Raw genomic sequence first — 16,602 nt, 5'->3', positions numbered from 1 at the left:
TCAATTGGAGGGGAACCATCACTGGACCAAGGGAGGTGAATTGTGAGATCGCACAACGATTGGAAAGGCCTCAATATTGCTAGTTGTGGGCTTGGGCTGTTCCAAGTTCTGACTAGTTGGCAATGCCCCATGCATAATCTCCACTCCCCATGGGTCGTCCCTGTGAGCAGCACTTTCCTTACGTTTGAGCTGAACACTTCGCAACCTATTCCAACTATGACGCATGTATTTGAATAGCATAGTTGAGAATCATGGTTTTGTTTTGAGATTCCCCAAAAGGCTTCATACCAACCAACCAAGATGTATTCTATACTTATAAATTCGTAATGTCTCAACAATGATCGACTAAGTTTTGGACTTCAATTCTGAGTCCTACACAAAGAAAAGCCCAATTCTATACTCTCAAAACCACTACCAAAAGATACAAAACATATCAAAATCAATGTTGGTCGCCATCGAAAGCACAGAAACGAACAGAGCACAAAGCAAGAGGCACCACAGAATCTTGGTCGCCATCGCAGTTGTTGTAGAAAAAGTAAGATTCAAGCAGCGGGGGCAGACGTCAGTCAAATGTTGTTTAAACCTACTCGAATCCATGGAAATTATTCACTGTAATTGCAAAGAAAGTGTTGATGAGAACATTCTTAAGGAACAAATTGATCGTACCCATAGAGACTTAAAAAGATCCTCAAATCTCTTACTTAGACACTACAAAACTGAATTAAAGATGGAAGCCTAACTTAGCAGGTACCAAATATTGACAAAACATAACTTATTTTTTTAAGATAAACTAACTATATACCCCAAGCAAAACGGAAGCTGGCAGAATTCAAGACTATCATGTACATAAAGTGACAAAAAACTCGAGTCGTCTCCAAGACATGAAATCAACGAGTGGGAGGAAAATTTTTTAGGGAAGAGAAGAACTAATCATGTTGGAGACAGACTGCTGAAGATCCGCTTCAAACTCGGGCAAGCGATACGCAGTTGTACCATGCTAATTGGCGAGATCTGCCAGTGAAAGATATATTTCAAAAGGTCAGCCAAAACTAACATTACAATATGCAGAACTGTCAGAGCAATGTCGAGGAGGGAAAGAAAGACACCCCGCCTACCTTCAGACAAGACCGGACATCTAACGTCTCGAGCATGCTACATTTTGATATTGCAGCTTCGACTGCTTCTTCCTCAATGTTGCAGGACTGGGAAAACACAGAAAGTTTAACATCATTCATATGCATCTCCTTAAATCCCAGTTCTTTCTTTATCTTCCATTGTTAATCTTTTGAAGTTTAACATCATTCAAGATTATTCAGATGTTAGTCAGTATTAACATCCAAAACTTACATTAAGGGAAAAAGAGAAATACCAGGAGAAAGAGGCTGGTCAGCCTCGGGCAGTCGAGTCTCAAAACCTCCAGAGAGCAACAATTACTGGATCACAAGAACAGGTTATTTAGCACAGAAACGACAGAAAAATCAACTAGAACTGTTAATAGAGCCAACGGGTGGGCAGAGTATAACCTCAAGTTAAGAAAGCATAGGTTGTAACAAGAAACGTCAACTTCCTTGAGATTTGCAGACAGAGATAGGTTCAACGATGATAAATGAAAACAACGTGCGGCTGGAGGAATGAGAACCTTCCTAATGTTTTGACAACCTACACAATTGAGATTCTGTAACAAACGGTTTGGCTGTGCAACTGGTTTCTCAATATCATCAATGGTGGCCGGACCAAGAGGAAGGGGGGTGCCCGACGACGAAAGCTGCCTAATGCTACAATCCCAATTTAGATCGTGCATGTTCACACACCCATTTAAGCTCACATGAGTTAACTGTGTGCAACAAGCAAGAAGCTCTTCTATGGCAGACTGACAAAGTATCGCGTAAGACAAATCTAACTCCTGAAGAGCTGGAAGAGCACCTTTCTTGTAGAGAGGTTCTAGCGATGAGTCAGTTAAATACTTGCATGCTTGTAGTTTCAATACCTTCATTAAGAATACAAAGAAAAAAAGCATCAATTCTTGAGACAATTAGAAAGGGTCGTTATAATATTTTAGTACTAAATTGCCTAGAAAGCTATATATCTATCATAAAGTACCTTAAGTTGAGCACAAGACTCAAAGACTGGCTGCAAGCTCGTCAAAAATGTATATGATAAATCAAGCACAACCAACTTCGGAAGACATTGCAGAGAGTAAAGTCCCATTGAACCAACCGAAGAACATGACATCAGAATTAACGACTCAATCTGTGGACACGAGGCAGTTGTTGCAGACAAGCACTCGTCTTTCAGTAGGCTGCAAGGGAAAAAGAAGAAATTAATAACATAAGCACCAAACTATATCCATCCAATAGAAGCTATCGTCCAAAGACCCATAACAAACTAACCAACAAAACGAAGCATCCAACGATGTTAGACGAGGGCAATTGATGGCCGCCTCAGACAATCCACCACAGCCTTTCAACTCAAGTAAATCCATACGAGGGGCCTCAAGTCTTAATTCATTCAATTTGGGACAAATTCCCAGGTTTAGTGATCGCAGACCAACCTTTAAAAAAAAGATGATGAAAACTCAATCGTAAACACTAGGAGAATATTCATAGTGACAACAAAAGTTCAGAAATCGTCGGTTTTCACATACAGGGGAAAATGATGCCCTTTCAAGATGATCACAGCCATCTAGAGATACTTGTTCAAGATTAGGACATTGAAGTTCAAGTGAAGTGACTGCCCGACAACCGACAAGGGAAAGACTTTCTAAAGAATTGCTACAGAATTGAACGGCAGTCAAACTCTGACCAAAAGAAAGGTTCACATTAGATATCAATGGAAAGTCAAAACCAAATAATTTGCAAATTATCAAGTCCCAAACACTAATACCATGATACAAACGGGTAGCACAAAGCAACTTACCTCGCAGTTATCTAGAACAAGTGATTTCAACATCGGGCATCCACCATCGTCACTAAAGACCTCACAAATAGAATTTGTTAAAGATTCACAATCTGTGAGGTCCACATCTTGTAGACTAGGGCACTGCAAAACCAATTTGGCCAAGCTCTCTTGTTTCTTCAACACTAATTTCTGCAAGTTCAGAAACACAATCCAGTATTCTTTTATAGCCCTATAAGGTGAAATTAGTAAGGAAGAACACCCTTAAGATCCATTACAACATACTTGAAGTAAATTGGAAGTGATGTTGATCCGGTGAAGAGAAGGACAATTAGAGACCATAATGGATGACAATTTAACACTCTGTAAACTCAAATCAGAGAATCTGCACACAAGGAAACAAAGCAGATTTAACTCGAGGAAAAAAAGTGATGGCCCAGTACAAGAATTGTTCTAAATGATATTAATCACATGATGAAAGATGAAAGTTGTGGAGACAAAAACGCATACTTGCGGCAATGGACAAGTCTGATATTCTGCAAACGAGGAAGATCCAGTGACACAGAAGTCAACAGACTGCAATTATCAAGCTCCAAAACCTGCAATAAGTCTCCATCCGTTTCAACTCATTCAAATACAGCCTCAGACAACTAGAAAATAGACACAGATGAGATAGGTAATTTCAGACCTTCAACCTAGAACAACTAGATACTGCAGTCATTGAAGCTGATGTGATGCCCTCACAGCTGTGAAGCTTAAGCACGGTCAGCATTGTCAATCTTACAGACTTCAAAAGAAGAGACAATTGAAGTATCAGGAAAAAAAGAGATATGAAGAGAACAACAATCACTTTCACTAAAACATATCACTTAAATGATATGTCACCTCCAAAGATATATTTGGGCAGTATGATGCATTCAGAAGCTGGAGATTCGGGCAGGTCATGGCAATTTCACGTAATGTCTCATCACTAACACATGAACAATTAGACATGTCAAGAGATTCCAATTGTGGGCACGAAATAGCTGCTGAGCGAATCGCAGCATCTGAGAGCTTGTGGCAAGAGCCTATATCCAGGTCACGAAGAAGAGGGCAACTAAGACCAGCATGTGCCATGTTGCTGCGCTTCAAAGACAATGTTTCAAGTTGTGGACATCTGCAAGAAAACATGCTTTAGACCAAAAATAGAAAAAATCCAAACAACTAAATACAGTTAGTATTAAGATACACAGATAGTAGCAACCTGACAGATATACGTATAACACGACATTTAGTAAGATGAAGATGACGCAGTCTATCGTGGCTTATAGGTATCTCTTGTGTAACATTAACTAGCGTAGAATCGTTGACAGTCAAGCTCTTCAACAAATGGCAATCAGCCAGGGCATGGAAAAATGTATCTCCCAGTTGTCCTCTCCCCAGAGTTAAAACCTCCAGATTTCTGAGAAAATATTAAAATAATAAGCCACGGCAAAAAAATCTGAGATCAGGAAAATTAAAGAATAAAATAAAATAAAACTATGATCACTACCTTAAAGAAAAAACTGCTTTCATTGCAAGCAAGTGAACAGCAGGTACACCAGAGATATTCACCTCTGTCGCATTAGGATACCGTCCACACATATCCTCAACTGCAGTCAATTTATAATCACTTAACTAAATAGATATAAATCAAGCAACATAGAGAATATGATTGGATATCTGTTGATATAGAGACCCAGAAATGTGACTGGATAAATATATACTAGAAAATGTGATTTGCAAAAGTAGGTCAAACACAATATACAATTGAAAATTGCAATGGCAACAAGACTACTACAGAGATATGTCACTACACAACCTATCACACTTTTACAATGATGTCCAGAACTCGTTTCAAAAATCAAAGAGACTGCAAAAGCTAACAATAGCAGAGCAAAAGTTTTTTCCTTTATGTTGTATAAATCTAGTCTAAAAGATTTAGAGGGAGAAAAATCATATTGGGTGCTCAACACAAGCTCCAAATATGTAACAGCCCTAGGTTTGTATTACAACATGAGTGACTAGAGGCATCCCAGGCCTGAATACTGGATTTGTTCAAGTTGTATCATAATACGTTACCACGCTTTCCAAGAGGCAACCAAATATGTAACAGTCCTAGGTTTCAATAAGAACACGTCGTGACTGGCGACTGACTATAGACATTCCAGACTTGCATACTGTATCCTACATGTTGGAGGTGCATCACAATATATTACCTCTCTTTCCACGAGGCAACCAAAATTCTTAAGACCATCTCAACTACTATGGAAAATAGAAGGAAAAAATCAGCAAATGAACTACTTGAAAGACAAAACCTACACTGTTCCATGGATATGTTCCTATTTTCAAAATTCAAACACCTCCAGAAATCTTCATGAGCACTAGCAGCTCGCCACTGCCTGCAGACTATAGCAGCTCGACAAAGATTGATGTGATCCAAGAAAGAGAAAACCTGATACCAATTATGAAATAACTCCATGTGAATAAGAAATTCAAAGAATAAAAAAGGTGAGCAAGAAAGTAAGCATAAATCCAGGAGATGCATACCATATGCAGTAAATCATCCGTAAGATCTATTCTTACTTCAGATCCCTCTAATTTACAGGCCCCATTCTCATTTATCTCATCATCATTGCCAAAACTAGATTCAAAATCTCCGTCGTTGTTAACTCTGTTTGATGAAGAACCATGACTGAAAAAATCACTCTTAGACATAATTGAAGATGATCCAGGACTAAAATCGTGATCTCTTGTAAGATTTCCAGCACCCAATAGCCATGGAGTTGCAAAGGAGTACTCACTAGGGAACATTGAAAAGAAAAGAATATAAGAAAGAATATAAAATAATCGTTAAAGGTGAATAACACTTCTCACAAGATTAAGCCAAGTGCATTCATTATGATTTTGCACTTTCCAACTAGTCTAACTTTTAAGTTATAGGAAACTAGATTGGCATATGGTGCTATTCTGTTAGATCTAAGCGGTTGACAGAATGTGAATTATACGGAATAAGAGATACTGCACATATTTACCATTTCCTCAACTCAGAGCTTACGTTTTTCTACACTACAGATCACACGATGCATCATCAACCACAATGTAAAAGTCGAGTTTCCAACAAAAGATCATATTGAGGACTAAAACAAATCATAAGAGGTTCCGGATTCCTAAACCCACCAGGTTGAATTACCAATATGCTCATCCCTTGACGATAAACCTTAATGAAGACATTTTTTAATTAAAAATGAAAGTACAGTATTGAAAGTAGGTTAGCAAAGGAGTGTGAAATGATAAGCAGTACAATTTTCCTTTCCATTTTTATAAAACTTTTGTCAGAAAAATGAAACCACAGAGTGAATTCCCCAAAAATAAATGTTTTCCTATTCAATGAAAAGGAAACTTTTCCAAGGTCACGACTCACTTGGAAGATCCACAACTGCTAGATACTTTGAGATATCATCTTTGCAAACGTATGATATCTCCTTAGAATTCCGAGGTTTCTGTTAAATATAGAATGGAGCCATTTGAAATCCTCCACTTAACCTAAAAGCGTGAGATACTTCATCATGCAAACCAGGAACCACTTGGGAGTGTTTCCTTAAATCTTTATCCTTAACTTTCCATATTTTGCATCACTATACACTACTGAGAAAGAACTTCTAAATCATTCGACTGGTTAAGTTACCGAGCTAAAGAGAGTAATAAAGCAACCAGAAAATGGTAAGAATCATTCAGCAAGAAACCCATTTTCAATTTTGGAATCAAGAAAAGATTCCTAATTGCAATAACAAAGATGCCAACAGTCTAATACAATAAAGATGGAGGTCAGACGAGGTCGATTTAAAAACATACGGCTTCATTAATATACCGCTTCAATTAATCAGGAAACAAAGTATCATACGATATAACGAACATGCAGCAAACCATTCAGAGACTACCGACACAATAATAACAAAGAACAGTATGCATTGACAGCTAAATACCAAAAACGCTGCGAATTCGTCAAATGAAATAAACGCTGACAATTTCTATCCTAAACCCACCACAATATCTAGTCCTAAATACCATAAAAAGGAAGCATTCAAGAAAAAACCCAACTTCCCTTCTTAAAAGTGGGAAAAAGAGGAAATGAAAACCAAGAAAAATGCCAAACCCATGAAACCTAAGCAGAATTCATATCTACAAGCAGTCTACTGCTGACTCACTTGAATTTGGAGAGAACTTTAGCGCGCTTATGGTGGACATCGCGATCGCGATCCTCAATAGAAGTCTCCACTGTAGAAGACAAAGCCAAAGCCGAGGCTCTACTACTCTCCCCACCCTCAGATTGATGCAGAATTCCAAAAGAAAAATTCCGAGGATTGATAGCCCCACCGCCGCCGCCGACGTCATCATCGCCGTCATCGTGCATTGCTCTGACCATATCCTCAAACAATATCAGTCGATCAGCGTCGTGGCGGTCAGGCCCATCAACAGCAATCGCAAGCGGGTCAGTCCCTTGAGAATCATCCCCATTTCGGACAATGCGATCAGAGTCATCCGGGTTGTCAAAAACATCCTCACACATGGGTTTCATTTCACCAATCTTCAGTTCCTCTTCCCTCTTGTCTTCTTCTCCAACGGTGAAGCATAAGCAGCACCAAATCGTCATACACTTGGACACAAAGGTCGAAGTCTTAAACACGAACCCTAACTGACGATCCCACGCATTTCCTCCTCCAAGTACGATTCCCGCTCAAAACCCAAAAAAAACAAAAAAAAAACAAAAAAAAAAAAAACCCAATTCCAAAAATTAAAGCAATGAAACAAACCCCAAACGCAGTGAAACCCTAGAAGGGGAAGATTAAAACGAAACCCAACCCAGCAACAAAAAACAACAGCCCGAATTGGACGGAGAATCAAACTCGCAAACACAAAAGGGGGGGGAAATCAAAATCAAAATCAAGAAGGAGAATGAAATGGGAAACAAAAATTGAAAACAAAGAGAGGAGAAGATTTGAATGGATCTGATCGGACCTGAGATGGTTGTGTGTGCTGCTGCTAGTGGTGATGTAAAAATCCCAGAAATCCCAACTTTTAACAACACCAACAACGAATGAGCGACAGAGAGAGATGTGGAAGTGCTTTAATCAAAACAGACAATTATAAGAGACTTCCTAAGAACACACGTCCCAGTTATAAGCCTATTCCCCAAAACGCCGTCGTCTCACTGTTTTAATAAATTACTCTCTTAGTTCCCCCCAAGTTAGTTAAAATCGATTTAATTTTTAAAAAAATATTTTTAAAATTTAAAATTTATACTCTTATTAAACGTAAAATCTAATTTAAATTTTTATTAAGTAATTTTAAATTTCTCCCTTCCACCATTTTTTTTATTTAAATATTAAAATAGATACGATGCGAAGAAAAAGTAAAAGATTAAATTTGTAATTTTATAAAAATCTTTAAAAAAGAAAAAACGGAAAGATACTCTGCGCGTGGGATATGGGATTTTAAAATGTGGGGGCAGAATTTGAGAAACACGCGCCAATAATTTGCACTAAAAATGGATAAAAGATTGGGGGTTGAAGGACAGATTTGGTGTGAACGGCAGGATTCTTTGCCGTTTCCCCCACTCTCCTGAGTCAAAGTCAATTCCTCGTTGCCCATTCCCGCCATATAGAAATTTTTACCTTCAAATATTTACTGCATTTTTTAACCACGGTAAACATATCATATTTTTACCTACAAATATCTACTAATAATTTAAATATTTCAATTATTCATCACGTTCGATTCGTATACTTATTATGAAATTCACATCAGTTAGAGGTGGGAACGAAACATTCATTACAATGATGTGAAAACCTCTATAGCATACACGTTTTAAAACCGTAAGGCTAACGACGATGCATGATATGCCAAAATATATAATATCTGCTAGTAGAGTCAGACATCATGGTGTGTGAGCGAGTACGCTGGCCCCTAAGGAAGTGGATTGTGAGATTCATTTCATATAAAACCTCTCCTTAGTAGACGTGTTTTAAAACTGTGAGCCTGATAACGATACGTAACAGGGTAAAACAAACAATATACAAACACTTACTTTATTTATTAAACGTAGAGTTTGTTAGAAATCACCTCTTTGCACTAGGTTACTACCGTTGTAGTGTATGAAATCCTACTCGTAAAAGAATAAAGGGTTTTGCACGTCGAGGCTATAAGCGTCAAGGTCACTGGTTTGGTGGCCAAATAACACGAGCATGGGAGCAGAATGGGGCCATAAGAAGAGAGTGATGGAGAGAGGAGAGGAGTGAGTGAGTTTGATCCTTTTAGTATATGCCCGACCCGACCATCGATTACTAATAAAGACCTAAAAGAAGAAAGTTCGAGAATTTTTGTAACAATCCAAACTCACTGTTAGTAAATATTGTCTTCTTTGGATTTTCCATTTTCGAGCCAATGTGGGACCCCCCAATCCACCCATTTCAGGGTTTAGCGTCTTTGCTGGCACAACGCCTTATGTTTAGTTCTCTTCTCCAATCAATATGGGAACTCACAATCCACCCCCTTTGGAGTCAGTGTCCTTGTTGTGGGACTCCTAATCCACCCCTTTCAAGATCCAGCATCTTTGTTGGCACACTGCCTCATGTCCACTCTCTTCGAGACTCAACCTCCTCACCGACACATCATCCAATGTCTGGCTTCGATACCATTTGTAACAGTCTAAGCTCACCGCTAGCAAATATGTTTTCGGTAATAAATAAATAGGAATTACCAAAAAGGGGCTTAGGAACACAATAATTACGGAATGAGCCACCCTCACTCTTCTTCCTTAAAAATTTAAAAAAAAAAATTAAAAAAAAAATTGTGTGACAATTCAACGGCTGGCCAGAAAGGGGACAAGTGGGACCCACAGCCGATCTTTTCAATTCCACGCTTCTTTCACTCTCACTCTCAGCCCATATAAGCCCAAATGGCCGACCACTCCATTTTTAAACCCTAAACCCATTTTCTCTATTTTCTTATTGCTTCTTAATATTAATTATTATTCTTATTTTTTAAAAATAGAGTAAATAATAAAAAATAATAACTAAATTAAAAATATATAATTTAATTTGTAGACGAGAATTTATGATAAATACATTAATTTATATTTTCTATTTTTATATAAACACAAAAACTATTTTTATTAATGGTACTAAAAAATAATACGAAATTTAAAATTTATTTTCTTATATATTTAATGATATAAAATATTTTTAATATATACGTCAGCTTTCAGTTGAGCTACTTTACAAGTTCCGGCCCGGCCCAACTTGAAGGATAAAAACGTGGGCCTTAGAATTTTTCGAGTATAAGCCCAATTATAAAGGTCGCGGCCCAAAATATATATGGACCACATATTTTCAGCCCACTTCAAAAGAAAAATGGGCCAAGATCAATGGCTTTATATTAACAAGCCACCTTCGAAAATAGCTAAACCACGGTTAACCGATATCGTCCACTTTGACCCGTTACGTATCGTCGTCAACCTCATGATTTTGAAACTCGTTTGTTAAGGAGAAGTTTCTACACCTTATAAGAAATGTTTCGTTTTTTTTCTACTGAGCAGAGGTTTCCACGTCCTTATAACAAGTGGTTTTTTATCTCTCCGACCAACGTGGGATCTCACGGTATATGAGCAAGTACTGATCGTTGTGCAAAGATAGTCATAAGATCAATCTTGGAATTCGAAACTCGAAAAAATGTCCACCGTCAATAACGATTGAGATAAGATCCTTCAATAATACAAAGATTACCACAATTTTTGAAAAGAAATGTTTCAACTTTCGAGACACCAAAGTCTGAAATGACTGCTTTTCATGGAAATTTGGATAGAATCTCATACTAACTCCGCCTTTTTAGATTTCTTCATTTTAATTTACTCGAAGCTAAAAATGGTTTAAATCACGTTCGTGCATGACTCGATAACCGAAAAAGGGATCGTTTTTTTTTTTTTTTCCTTTTGCAATGCATGAAGCTCTTATTGGTTGGGTACACCTTACAAGAAATCATAATCTTATAATTGCTCCCTACACCCAACGTTTTGGCCCCATTCCCCACTTTCTCTTCTTTTCATATTCAAAGCTCCAACTAATTCCCCTCTTAACCATATCAAAACCCTAAAACTCGGGTTACTCTCGATCTTGCTCGATCTGGCTCGATCTTACTCGATTTGGCTTAGTTTTTAATGAATTTATATTACAGAATCGTATAGTCTCGATTATGAAAAAGACGATATTATCCCGGTCGAATGACTTTCCATATTTGAGTTAAAAAAATAAAAAGGTTTCAATCATTTATTGCTTTCCCGAAAACCCAAATGATCAAATTTTGGGGTTTCTTTTTTTTCGACCTCAAAAGATGGTTTTTTTTTTTTTTACGAGTGATAACAACATGTAAAGTTTGGACTTGATTCTCCACCATCACAAATTGTGGGCTGAGTATGCTTTTGAAGCGAACAATGTCAAGATTTTTGTCAAAAGAAGAAGAAAAAAAATTAATAATTGTTGTTTTGAGGTCAAAAGAATCATCTTAATGTGAGCGTTGTTGAATTATCGTGAAGATCTTTTGACCTGGAGCAAGGATGGCCATTGGATCAAACAATGCTTTTCTCTCCACAAATCTACTCCATTGGTTCCCAAAGTGAAGCTTCCACTCATCTCTCGAATGATAGTGTGGCAAATAGAGTTTGAAGTCGATATCATTCTCTTTGCATCGACGAATAATCTCCCTGTTCTGCTCCACCAATTTGTCAACTATTGAAGGTTTCGGGTTCGGGGGAGTGAAGCGCAACAATGCTACTAAATAGAATATCTCACCTTCTGGTAACACAACCGACGTTCGAGAGTCCCACCTGCAATTATTAGCAAGTTTAGGGTTTAGATTGAGATGAAATTAAGTGGACCAAGGGGAAGGGTATTTAGGGGAATTTGATTAGGTTTATGGTGTTAATGAATATATCCAGGTTGGCGAATAAAAAACCTTGTCGTTATACAGATAGCAAATATATCGACTTGAAAGTTCCATCACTTTTGTTTCTCATCTGTTAGTCGTCGTGAAAGTTACATCCCTTAGGAAAAGGAAAAAAAAGGGGAAAAAATGTAGAAAAAAAATCCCGTTTTCCTAGAAAAGTAATATTTGCATTGACCAATTTACCCCTCCTACGACCAATATTCAAATTTTTTTTAACATTCCAAAACATGGGACGGACACAATATCTTTGTCCCGCAAGTACACTATAATTTAAACATACTTCCATTATTATTCTTATTAAATTATTAATGTCTTATTATCTTATCTTTCCCAAAACGCTAAAGTGTCTTTTTTTTATTTTTTATTTTTTAAAAAATAAATAAATAACAAACAAACAACGTTAATCGGAGTATTTAAATATATTTGTGCATCACACGTGTGAGGAGTGAGGTGACACGTGTGTATAGAGCTGTTTGACCTATATGAAATCCTAACCACCCAATCTAAATGGTTCAGAAATTTGGTCAGCAAATCAGATTGAAGGGCTCGGGTGACTTAAGGTTTAAGGCTAAACGTCATCGTTTTGGGCCCATTTCCCATCCCCATCCCCATCCCCCCACCAGGCCCATGTGGACAACACGTGTCCACGCAGATACAGTTCGTGAAAAACGTCGTCGTTTAGCACCCACCTGGACATTTGGCCAACTATTACGTGGCAGTAAGCATTTGTAGCTTAAATAGCATTTTAATAATAATTAAAAAGAAAAGTATTACCTGCTACGCAGTAGAGGGTAAACGAGCATGGGCCCACCGACCCCATTTTGAAGGAGGGATTTAAAAACCACACGATCAAAATCAGAGATGTCAGATTTGGACACGAAGAGGTTAAGCCAAGGATGAGGTGTATCCCAAACGCCATTGGCGATTGCTTCCTCTTCCGCACGCTTCACACGTGACAGAAATTGTATGTAGCTGACGTCCACCTGGAATCTCAGTGGCTTTATATACCCAAGCCCGGTCAGCAACCTGTGAACCTCCTGCCAAAACAGCCCCCCAAAAAACACTAAAATTAACACCAGGGGCATTCCCGTCAATTCCCCCCAAAGCAAAACGACATGCCCACTCATGATGATGTACAGATTCCAGAAAAGGATGGCTTTTTGGCCACTTATGTAAACCCATGGGGACCAGCAAAATCTCAAATGATCAGTGTTTTTTTACAAAACGCTCCCTTCCCCTCTCCATTTTACGATTCTACCCCCGACATCTCCTAGTTAATTTACCAAACTACCCCAGTAATTAAAAAAAAAAAACATTAAATTGGAAATAAAAAAACGAATGGCATCCTCGTAATTAGGAATAATAGATACTCTGGACATTTATGGGAGGAGACCACTGTCAGAAAATCCAATGGAAGATACATTATATCGTATTGTCAGTTTTCTTTTATTTATTTATTTATTTTCAAATTAAATAACAGCCTCATAATATTTATAAATTTTAAAACAATAAAGGAAAGGTCGTCGGTTTATGGTTTGGATAATAATGACCAAAAAGAATAAAATTTTAAAATTAATGACTCAGCCCCCCCTATTACCGGTTTTGACCTTTTCACTCTCCGCCGCTGCAATTTCTATTTATTTTTTAAATTCAATTAAATTACTAAATCCGACCACCTGGGACCCACTCCCACTCCCCACTCCTTCTTCACTAAGGTCAAAAACCCAGTCTTTTTTTTTACGACAATTATACGTGTGCGTGTCTCTATAAACATTACATACCCGTCCCCACAGATCCTCCCAAATCCGACGGTCACAAATCCCCCAATATCTCTCATCATTACGTAATTATAAAAATATCATTATTATTATTTTGTTTACCGTGTCGACGGTTGCGCCTGGGTCGTTGTTCCGGTAGTGAACCGCTACTTCTAAGCAGTAGAGAACCGAACCGGCGGTTTCCGGTAAATGAGCTTTGTCGAAAACGGCGTCGGAGTCTAACGGCACTGTCGATCTTCCGGTTAATGGGTCGTCGTTGTTGGAAAAAACAAATCCTTCCACGTAATCAAACGAATCTCCCTCCGGCCGCCGTACCAACGATTCCGCATCACGTGTGAAGCTTTCGAACTCGGCATAAACCAATCTAATCCATCTCACCTAATCAGAAATTTAATTAAATTAAACCCAAATTAATTACGTAACGTAAATGTGTCGCTCGTTCAGTTATTAACCGAAAAGCCGTTAAATTTCTGGTTGGAAATTACCATATCCGGAGCTGGCTGAAGCAAGACGCGAGCTTTTGTGATGATACCGAACTGGCCCAACCCTCCAAGAACGCTGAAGAACAATTCAGAATTTTCCATTTCGGAGCAAATTAGAGTGTCGCCGGTTCCGGTCACCACTTCCAATTCCGCGACGTTGGATATTTGTGGGCCGTACCGGAACGTCTGTCCACTCACGCCGGCGTTCGACAAAGTCCCACCGACGGTTAAGCTAAGGTAATCCGTCCATGACCTAGGAGCTAATCCGTAATCTGAAACGCAGCGTTTCAATACATCTTCCCATAATGCCCCTCCCGACACGTCCACGTACGACAGCCCATTATTCAAGACGACATGGAAATGATTCTCCATCGCCGTCATGTCAACAACCAAGCCTCGATCTGCCATCGCTTGGCCGTTGATCGAGTGCCCGTTCCCTCGAGCTGCTACCGTTAGATTAGACGACTGTACGGCTGATTTCACCACCTTCGCCACGTCATCAGCACCGGTGGGTTTCACTAAGGCCAAGGGCGTAATGGAATGTAGCCCACCGAAATCCTTACCGGCTATACCGATGTCCCGTGAGTCAGTAGTGACGCCGCCTTGTAGTTGAAGCTCTAAAGCTTTGCACAGGGAAGAGCCGTCGTGCGGGCGGCGGGAATCGGTGTCCGTTACAAACCGATCCAGGCAAGCAATCATCATCGCCGGCGGAAACAGGAGGATCTCTTTTCCTTCTTTGAGGGGTCGATTTCGCGGCTGAGGAAAGGGGGAAGGTTATCAATAATGAATGTTGGGATTTCCTTTTTTTTTTTTTTTTTTTTNTTTTTTTTTTTTTTTTTTTTTTTTTTTTTTTTTTGGATTTTCTCAATTGGGTCACTACTGGTAATGTTTTAGGAACACATCCGTTTTAAATAGCGGCTGGAAGATGAATAATGTTTTTTTTTCCCTCTTATTTTTTTATTTAATTTAATTTATAATGTTATATGACGTCATCTTACCTTCAATATCTTGTTCAAGTTCTGGTCCTATCGACATCTCTGTCTGCCACTCGCACAGTCCCACTCAATTAATAAATATTTTTATTTTTGTTACTTTTACCTTTTTATCTACTACAAGCAAGCTTAGACTATTACAAATAGTATTTAAAGTTAACGTGTTAAATATAATTTAAAATAACACTAATGTTCGAATGTGATTTGGGTAAGGAAGAATTTAAGATTTAAATTATATAATAGCGAAAGGAAAATAAAAAAGAATCCCTAAACAATGGTTTTAGCTTTTTACTTTACTTTTTTCTTTTATACTTTAGATTTGGTTATGCCGTCATAGTTGGATTTGACCAGTGAACACACGCCACGTATTTGCCTTTTTTTTTTTTTTAATCCTCATTGAATTGGCTTTTAACCAAATTTAAAATCATATATATAATATATTTATAATTATTACATCAAAGAAAATACGACATTTCAACTATATACACTTGTCTAGCAAACAATCTTATTTAATATTATTTTTTATTTAGTTTGTTGAATATTAAAAAATAAATATTATATATTTATTACTAAGGAAGATGACGTGTAATTAAATATAAATTAAAATTGAATTATTTAGGCTCTATAAATTCCGTACATATACACCTCATTTAAAATGAACAAAATCTATTTTATTTTTGGAATATTTAATTTAATTGATTTATTTGGGCCACACAATTTTTATAGATAGTGCGAGGAAAATCGAACACAAATACCCTCAATAGATAGATTAGATGCTCCATGTTTGAACAATAAATAATCCTAATTTTCCATTTTTTTATTTTATTTTCCTACATATATTGAAATTTCAATAAATTTATTTTTCTTATGATTAATTAATAACTAAGTTGAATTATTATTATAAGTCAAAGGGGAAAGTCAACCAACAAGAAAATTACAAAATAATAATAAACAATTGTAAAGTCAAACCCCCGAACGAAAAAAAGTAATCAAGATCAACGGATATAACCGGTCATCGAGAACCGTTGATTTGCTATGAATACATAAAAGAGAAAGTCAATGGCATTTTATTTTGAAAATTTACCAAAATTAATATAACTAATTATTTAATTAAATTGCTAATATTAAGTATAATGAATTAAGTAGGGTTAGTTAATTGGCCATAAAATAAAGTTGATTTTCAATTATTATAACTAACTACATGATTATTTATAGTCAATTAATGGTTAATTAAGACGGATAATTAACTCATTCAATTAAAATTAATAATAATAATAATAATAATAATAATAATAATAAACTATAATTAATAAAATCATTCCATTTTTATATATATTCCATGAATTGCTTTTTTTGTTATTGTTTCTATTAATGATTTATCTTAATTATATAAGATTTGTAAATATATTTACTTTATTATACCCTATTTAATTTTTA

The 16,602-nt window shown here is 37.2% G+C and overlaps 2 protein-coding genes across 3 annotated transcripts; both read right to left on the bottom strand.

The window, feature by feature from the left end:
- Window positions 1-285: 285 nt before the first annotated feature.
- LOC111788089 (F-box/LRR-repeat protein 15-like) lies at window positions 286-8,060 on the bottom strand. The gene is made up of 17 exons (XM_023668264.1): window positions 7,122-8,060; window positions 5,464-5,716; window positions 5,236-5,368; window positions 4,427-4,526; window positions 4,139-4,336; window positions 3,781-4,051; window positions 3,584-3,682; window positions 3,406-3,494; window positions 3,181-3,280; window positions 2,917-3,087; window positions 2,645-2,797; window positions 2,391-2,551; window positions 2,101-2,299; window positions 1,524-1,987; window positions 1,370-1,433; window positions 1,116-1,202; window positions 286-1,011 (listed from the first exon to the last, which is right to left on the bottom strand). The coding sequence occupies exons 1-17, from the start codon at window positions 7,565-7,567 to the stop codon at window positions 931-933; spliced, it is 3,069 nt and encodes a 1,022-aa protein (XP_023524032.1). The 5' UTR covers window positions 7,568-8,060; the 3' UTR covers window positions 286-930.
- A 3,263-nt stretch (window positions 8,061-11,323) lies between these two features.
- LOC111788155 (cytokinin dehydrogenase 7-like) lies at window positions 11,324-15,032 on the bottom strand. Of its 2 annotated transcripts, none has more exons than XM_023668398.1 (4): window positions 14,177-15,029; window positions 13,794-14,069; window positions 12,688-12,950; window positions 11,324-11,794 (listed from the first exon to the last, which is right to left on the bottom strand). In XM_023668398.1, exons 1-4 carry the CDS (start codon window positions 14,873-14,875, stop codon window positions 11,473-11,475), a joined length of 1,560 nt encoding a protein of 519 aa, XP_023524166.1. In that variant the 5' UTR covers window positions 14,876-15,029; the 3' UTR covers window positions 11,324-11,472. The 2 variants fall into 2 exon arrangements, with proteins under 2 accessions (XP_023524166.1, XP_023524167.1); XM_023668399.1 differs by lacking the exon at window positions 11,324-11,794 and adding an exon at window positions 12,298-12,602 and having other exon boundaries at window positions 14,177-15,032.
- Between the last annotated feature and the right edge of the window lie 1,570 nt (window positions 15,033-16,602).

The sequence above is a fragment of the Cucurbita pepo genome, chromosome LG02, assembly GCF_002806865.2.
Source record: "Cucurbita pepo subsp. pepo cultivar mu-cu-16 chromosome LG02, ASM280686v2, whole genome shotgun sequence".
NCBI lineage: Eukaryota > Viridiplantae > Streptophyta > Magnoliopsida > Cucurbitales > Cucurbitaceae > Cucurbita > Cucurbita pepo.
The sequence above is the reverse complement of the archived record's forward strand: the minus strand, read 5'-3'. Positions and strand labels throughout refer to the sequence as shown.

What these genes read in the sequence shown, in the direction of transcription:
- LOC111788155 (XM_023668398.1), bottom strand. Translation starts at nt 14,875, where the DNA reads ATGATGATTGCTTGCCTGGATCGGTTTGTAACGGACACCGATTCCCGC. An exon ending in TTCAGCCAGCTCCGGATATG is followed by an intron (nt 14,070 to 14,176) that starts GTAATTTCCAAC and finishes ATTTCTGATTAG; the next exon opens with GTGAGATGGATTAGATTGGT. An exon ending in TACCCTCTACTGCGTAGCAG is followed by an intron (nt 11,795 to 12,687) that starts GTAATACTTTTC and finishes TAATAATTGCAG; the next exon opens with GTGGGACTCTCGAACGTCGG.
- LOC111788089 (XM_023668264.1), bottom strand. Translation starts at nt 7,567, where the DNA reads ATGACGATTTGGTGCTGCTTATGCTTCACCGTTGGAGAAGAAGACAAG. An exon ending in CGGATGATTTACTGCATATG is followed by an intron (nt 5,369 to 5,463) that starts GTATGCATCTCC and finishes AATTGGTATCAG; the next exon opens with GTTTTCTCTTTCTTGGATCA. An exon ending in AAAGGGCATCATTTTCCCCT is followed by an intron (nt 2,552 to 2,644) that starts GTATGTGAAAAC and finishes TTTTTTTTAAAG; the next exon opens with GTTGGTCTGCGATCACTAAA.